Source organism: Balaenoptera borealis (assembly GCF_965194805.1).
Source record: "Balaenoptera borealis genome assembly, chromosome: 7".
In the NCBI taxonomy this organism is placed as follows: domain Eukaryota; kingdom Metazoa; phylum Chordata; class Mammalia; order Artiodactyla; family Balaenopteridae; genus Balaenoptera; species Balaenoptera borealis.
Window position 1 is genome coordinate 13116498 of NC_138864.1, and position 7602 is coordinate 13124099.

General features: G+C 49.1%; 1 protein-coding gene across 5 annotated transcripts in view; it reads right to left on the minus strand.

Moving 5' to 3' along the window:
• CCM2 (CCM2 scaffold protein) overlaps positions 1-7262 on the minus strand; it is a 60261-nt gene extending 52999 nt beyond the window's left edge. For 3 of the 5 annotated variants that reach the window (XM_082400239.1, XM_082400237.1, XM_082400236.1), the window contains exon 1: positions 7059-7262. Coding sequence is in view for 2 of the 5 variants with exons in the window: in XM_082400238.1 (XP_082256364.1) it covers positions 7059-7088 (30 nt within the window). In the remaining 3 variants the exon portion in view is untranslated. The remainder of the gene's footprint in view (positions 1-7058) is intronic. The other 2 variants (XM_082400238.1, XM_082400240.1) reach the window with 2 other exon arrangements.
• Between the last annotated feature and the right edge of the window lie 340 nt (positions 7263-7602).

Below are 7602 nucleotides of genomic sequence, written 5' to 3' on the forward strand. Positions count from 1 at the left end.
AACAAATATACCAAACGTTAATGGTAGAATCTAGGCAGTGGGTATATGGGTATTTGCCATAAAATTCTTCCAACTTTGGTGTATTCAAAACTTTTCATAATAAGATGCTTGGGGCGTGGGGGGCAGAGGAAGCAGATTGTGGCTGTAGACTCCTCTTCCGAGAAGTGGCGCTGAAGATGCACATGTTCTATGTGGAGGCTTAGAACAGAGCCTGAAATAGGGCTGACATCGGATGTACCATGGGCAGGTCTGCTTCAGCTACTGTGCATATTTCAGAACATAAAATGTAAGAGCTATTTAGAGCGACACCTCTACCGGCAGTAATAAAACACTTAGACACAGTCAGACCCAGTACATTTCCTGACATTGACAAGTAGGATAACATACCTGACATGTAGGTCTGTCCAAGGCCTTAAATTAATAAAACTGTATCCCCACCGTGTAAACGGCAAGGGGAAAATGGAATATTCTAAACCACACCTGACTGTAGAGTTAATGGTAACGACACACAGGAAGCATATTAGAGATCTGGGGGAAAAACTGCATGTCATTTTAAGCTATACAATGAATAATAAAGATTCAAATAAATAAAGTTTCTGCTTCTCAGAGTCACAAGTAACAACACAGGTGAGCCAGCATCTCCCACACCAGGTAACGCAACAGGGTCAGACTGACCATTTTTCTCACTTTCAGAACTCAACTATTCTTTCCACCTCCTGGGTTACAAGATACACACTGCAGTTCGCCATCCTAAGCCTCGAACAAAAGCCCAAATTCCAACTTCCTACTGCACTCATTAAAGAGGATTTCTTTTCATGGCACTGAACACATCTAATGCCTGTGATTAAATGCCCCAATTCTTAACGCAATCCAGCAGAAAACTGCTACTGTTCAGGCACACTTCGAAGGAAAACCTGTAACATTTTTGGCACCAGCACACAGCTAAGAAAAAATGTCCTTTTTATTTCTACTAAATCGACAAATCCAAATCTAAACTCTGTCACAACTGCATAACCATTGACACAGAGCGTCACATTTGAAGAACGGCCACTGGCCTTGGACTGAGGGATAAGAAAGAGCGAACGGAGTAGTGAAAGTGCCCACAAAGAACACGGGCAGGACAATGGCACGGAGGCTGGGCAGATGTGGCTCTGCCCAATCCCCTGCTACAGACCCTAGGTCACATGACCACAGTGAGTGTGTGGTTTGCGGCCCACACAGAGCACATGCAGGTGGTCCTGCCACTCTGAGTAGCTCATCCACGTCTAAGGCAACAGTGGAGACCAGGTCCTCAGAACCTCCAGGCTAAAACGAGACCAGGTCCCACCGAACCAGTCCTAGCAGAGGACCGACTGCACTAGACTCTTGTCACATCAGCATGATGTCTAGGGTATGCTTCAAAATAACCCACTGTCTTAGTCTGCCTGAACAAAGCACCACAGACCTGGCAGCTTCAACAACAGTTATTTATTCTCTCCCAGTCCTGGAGGCTGGGTGTCCAAGACAAAGGGGTCAGCACGGCTGGACATCAGTCATATGGGATTAGGGCCCACCCTAGTGGCCTCATTTACCCTTTTTTTTAAAAAATAAATTTATTCATTTATTTATTTTTGGCTGTGTCGGGTCTTCGTTGCTGCATGCAGGCTTTCTCTAGTTGCAGCGAGCGGGGGGCTACTCTTTGTTGCAGTGCACAGGCTTCTCATTGCAGTGGCTTCTCTTGTTGCGGAGCACGGGCTCTAGGCACGCGGGCTTCAGTAGTTGTGACATGCGGGCTCAGTAGTTGTGGCGCACAGACTCAGTAGTTGTGGCGCACGGGCTTGGTTGCTCTGCGGCATGTGGGATCTTCCCGGGCCAGGGCTCGAACCCGTGTCCCTTGCATTGGCAGGCGGATTCTTAACCACTGCGCCACCAGAGAAGCCCAACCTCCTTATCCTTAATCACCTCTTTAAACGCCCTATCTCCAAATAAAGACCCATTCTGAGGTGCTGGGGGGGTCAGGGCTTCAACATATGAGTTGGGGGCGCGGGGCATAGTTCAGCCCATAACACCTGGGGAGCAGGGGTGGATGAGGAAAAAGTGTACCTGAAACAACCTGCCCATGCATTGACGTTATCTGACATTGTGGCATTTGAATCTGCATTAGAAGATTTTCTCTACACTTGTACTTGATGTCTTCATAACAAAAAGGTTTCCTTATTCACTCTTATCAAATCACACTTCCTAAGATCCATCCTCGCCTGTCCTCTGAGCTCCGCTTCAAGCTCTGTGGCCACAGACCTCATCTGTCTCCCCAGCATCTGCACCTGGCGCACAGTCAGTGCCAATGAACAGTTCTTAAAGCAATGAATGACAACCTCCAATGGCTTCAGCTGCACCCGGGACCAAAACCAACCCTCCACACACACACACCCTGGGCTCCATGCCCTCCCAGCACTTCAGGGCCTCAGTCCCCACCTTGCCTGCTTCTGTACATCACATGCATGGTCTCCCGGGTGGAATGAGCTGATGCCTACCTGTCTCTCCTGATGTGAGGGCACTGGCCCCGTCTCATCCTCTAACATGGTGTGAGCAGCTTACTCTCCAAATAAAATGAGACGGCCTCAGCCCTTCTCACTGTACTAAGCATGTAATAGGCACCCAAATAAATAAATAGGATGATTTCACGCCAATCAGCTAAATCTACAGTACTTAACTGCATCACACCACAGAGTGGTGATGAGGATGGAGCAGGTGGGTTATTATTGCTGACAGAAATGAAGAAATAAAAGACTAACAGTAACTTCAGTGACCAAACCTACTGGGTACAGAAGGCACTTGTCCTTGACCTCATAGGGCAGAACGCTGACAGCCCTTCCCATTCCAGAGCAGCCCCTTATTGCAGTACTATTGGTCATAAAAATGTCTTCCTTTCAAATGATGCTCAGAGCAGAAATACAAAAGTACTAGAAGATTCTAATGTGCTTTCTGAACCTAAATTATCATGATCAGTGGGTTATCAATCTGACTGAAGAAGACCAGGGAATTTACAGTTCCTAATGCATAAAATTAATAAATACATGATACTATGTAAATGGTAATTCTCCAAACCAGAAGAGGAATAAGCCTCATGTTTGCCAGTTATTCTGGACTCATCTACTGACAGCCTGACGTCTGGTCTCCACCAGATACCTCCTGCAGTGGTCTTCCGGCCTCCTCACTCCAGGGTGCAACACTGCCACCAAAGAATCACTGTGACAACTATCCGAGAGGAAAGAAAACAAGGTATAGAGGCCTAAATTCACTTTGTTAACCCATATTATGGCTGTGACACCTATAGAATCAATATAGTTATAAAAGCAATTTAGTAGGTCATGACCAGCAGTTTAAAAAAAAAACCAAAAAAAAGAACTGAATAAAAAAATCAGAGTGCACCGCTTGTAGTAATAATCGTTTCTTTAAACTTTCATTTCAGCTATACAAATACTTACACATATGCACACATACCTGTAGAGAAGGTATGGCTGCCTGAGGGCTGGTCTAGCTCAAACTCCCACTTCCTCACAGACACTAGCTAAGGGATGATTTGGCAAGTACATGAGCTGATAACTGGGGACCCAAAACCTAGAGGAATTTTTTTCTCCCCACTTTTCTTATGGAAACTTCAAAAATTCACAAAAGTAAGCAGAATAACGAATAATGAATAACCACTGCCAAAGCATTCAGCTATCTCCCCTCTTTTTTTTTCTAGTCTGAGTAAAGCAAATCTCCGAAATCATATTATTTCACCTATAAATACCCCAGTGTATATGTCTATCAGATCAGAACTTGACAAAACATTACAAATATTACACCCAACAAAATTAATAATAATGCCTCATTATCATTTACACCAAGTCCTACATTTCTAGGGTACTTTATAACCTTTGTTTTTTTTATTTAAAGAATACAAATAAAATAGACCAATGTAAAACTATTTAACTTTGTTCAGGCTGAAATCATGGCTACCTGTGGTGCAACCTATGCCCCGACAGCAGCAGAAGCAGCAGAAACCGGGACCTGAACAAGGTTGAGGGCCAAGGGTGACTTCCCACAACTGTGTCTTCCCAAAGGCTGTGATCCGCATCTGAGTCAAGTGTTTTTAGAAAAATGCACATAATCCAACTCAAGTGTACACCTAAGCTTCCTACGGAAAGGAATTACATCCTAACAGAAGAGTATCAAAATGCATGGAACTTGGGTCTGCTCTGTAAGGAGGAAGCCTCATTCTCCAAACCTCCAAGCAGGAATGGTGGCCTGAAAGGTACCAGTCACTCTGGGACGTTCAGGCAGGAGAGTGACCTCCATGGTTATTCCTACTCCCCAGGTCCCAGGCCTCTGGCAGCTAGTGGACTTCTCTGTCCACACGTCCATACCCCAGACCTCCCCATCTGCTCATCAACTCCTCCCACACCCCATCACCCAGCGCCTTCCACGGGACATTACTGGCTCCAGTCACCCTCATCGTATGTGCCAAGGTAGCCTGAGAAAGGACAGGGCTGTACCTGTGCACTTTATATGAAATCCACTCTGGTCTATTGGTTCTCTGGCAGCTCGATGAGTTCTGTCCTGAGGAAATAGGCCACGTTAGAACAAGCCTGAATAACTGCTTGACAGAACACCAAGACAAGCATCTGAAGACCTGAAAAGCCTATCAATCCACATTTTTAAAGGCTTAAATCTGCACTTTTTGAGGAAGCTAACTTGGAAAGAGAATTTAAATGTCCAAATGGTACTTTCATAAAACTATTAAGTCATTACTCGCTGCTTCAGCTTGAATTTGTGTATAAGTTTTAAAATCGATAGCTCTAGTTAATTTACGATAATGAGAACAACTTAAGCGTCAAATTGACTGAGTTGGAGGTGACCTCACATTGAGTGGGGGAGCAGAGCAGGAAGGTTCTACTGGCTTGTGATTGGCTGAGAGCAAGACGTAAAGTGTGCTAAGTCGTGGCCTGGATAGAAATCTATGCCCCAGAGCTCTCTGTCTAGCCTGCCTGTAGGAAAATGAGATACGGCAGTGGCAGAGTACACAGAAAACACAAACCTCCTGGCTTAGGCAACTGTGTAATAACTGGTTATCTCCTCTAACAGAGACAATGAAATGTATTAATCTTCTCTATGCCTGACTCTTTCCATTGCCCCCACTATAAAATTCTTGAGATTTACTGGTTCTATTCCAAAAGCTCAGGAATGTCTTACCACTTCTCTGTCTCTCTCAATATGCTGAATATTCAAATGTTTCTTCCAGAGCTGGTTGAAAGTTCTGGGAAAAATTCATTCTCATCCTTCCCCATCAGATAGGCTAGTACCCACTTGAAGGGAATAACTCTCCTTAGCAGGCACCATTTGGACTGATTGTGGAAGATACCGTGTGGCTAGGATTGGTCCTCTGCTAGGACTGAGCCAGCTAATCTACAGAATGCTGGCAGCCAAGAGCACTGGTGACAGGCCTTCTCCTGTAAGGGCCCTGGTCCACCTGCCTATCTGTGACAGGAAAGGATGCAACTGACTACATTTCTTGTGAAGGCATCTACCAGCTTTGGTAGAAACACTAAACTCAGCTTTCCCCCTTTTTGGTGGGCAGCATCCCTCTGTGGTCTAATGCTTGCAGGCTGAATCACTTTCTTGGGCTGTTTTCCAGACTTAAACCATCTTTGTAGGTAACTGCAACTGATACTGCACTTAAATTACACATGTGTATTAATAACCTAACAAAACAATGAATAAAGAAAGTGAGAGAAGAAGCACTGCACAATCCCCCCAAGACCACCTGGCTACACTTCATTTCAAATACCTTTTTAAAATGGGACACCTTGTGATGAGTAATCATCAACTGAAGGACACAGCTGGCTCTGAAGAGCAGAAGATCAGAGGATTTATAAAGGTCTGTTTTAAACTTGCGCATAAAAGTGCACACACATTTATTAAAACGAAAATAACAGGTAAGACACTTCGATTATAAAGCCTGTATTTGAAAAAGATACATTTCATTGAAATCCATTTTATATTTTAATGATAGCTTATCTCACATGGTTATTTGTCTCCTTAAAATGTTGAGTTTCTTTATCAATTACTCTAGCTTGTAATTAAAGCCACATTTTAAAAATTACAAAGACTAAGGAGCCTCTTGAACTGTGTCCTAAATCCAGCTGCCAAATGTAACGTCACTGAAATCACTCAGCTGGTATTAGGTAGAGCAAAACTCAGCCCGCGCCGGCCAGACCGGACCGTGAACGGGCTGTACCATGAAGAAGTTTTTGCTTTTACTTGGTACCCCAATATTGAAGTCAACTAAGCAGCAAATGTTTCTACATTAACCTTACACCCCATTTTCTCAAGATGCTAACCCTGGAAAACTTTCTGGCCCGTAACGGGGTCCAGCTCCTCTGCAGCCCCTGGTCACTGACCCGCGGGGAAGGCCATGTGCAGAGCCTGGGTTTGGGGGAGAGTCACTGACCGGAAGGGGCGGAAAGGCGTGGCTCCTTCCTCCCCCGCGCGCCCGGCCGGCAAAGGACCACCTAACCCCATTGTCCAGGGGCTCGCCTCCTACTCCATCGCGCGGAGACCGACTCCCGCGACCTTGTCCCGGGCCTGACCGTGCGCCGTCCACCCGGGGGCCCCGGCCTGCCCGCCACGCTCACCTCCAACAGTGTGCACCCCCGGGCCTCCCCACGCCGGACTTCCAACCTGGGGCCTCCCCACGCCGGACTCCCACCTCGGAACTCCCCTTGCCGGGCCTCCCTACGCTGGACTCCCGCCCGGGACCTCTCCACGCTGGAGTCCCACCAGACTCCTGTCCCGGACCTCCCCACACCTAGCCTCCCCACGCCGAACCTCCCAAATCAGAACTCCCCTCCACGGACCTCCCCAAGCCAGACTTTCCCACGCCCCGCACCGGCAGACCGACGGGCGGCCCCGAGGGACCCTCCCGTGTTCCCCGAACCCCCCGAACCCCAGCCCCTCTGTCTTCCGCCTGCCTCGGTCTGGGGTCCAGCCCGCCCCCCACCCGGCCTTCGGGAGGACGCGCCCCGCAGGCTCACCTTCTTGCCCTTCTTGCCCTCTTCCTCCATGTCGCCGCGAGCGGCCCCCGCGGCCCGGCCCGCCCCGGGAGCCCCGCGCCGCCCGCTGCCGCTACATGCTCGCCCGGGCCCCGCGGCTGCTGCCGCTCCTGCGCCGCTTGCCTGGCCGCAGTCTCCGCCCGCGGCCGCCAGGGGCCGTCCGCGCCCTGCACCCCGCACCCCGCACCCCGCACTTCCGGGCCGAGGGCGCGGCCCCGCCCCCGAGAGCACGCCCCTCCCCGCGTGCGCACGCCCCTTCGGCCCACACGCCCCGCCCCCAACCCTTGTGAGCGGCCGAGAACGCGCCTGCCCTCCCCACCCCTTCAGGGCCGCGGGAGCGCGCCTGTCGCGCCCCAATCCCGCCCCACGCCCTGCAGGGAGGGCCGGAGCGCGCCTGCCCCGCCTTCAGCCCACCCTCCCGGCCCCTCAGGGCCAAGGGAGCTGCTCCAGCTTTTCAATTCTGCCGCCATCTTTACAGCAGCCAACTTCCCAGCCTGCCTGGCGCTCAGGGAGAGGGAGCTCAGGC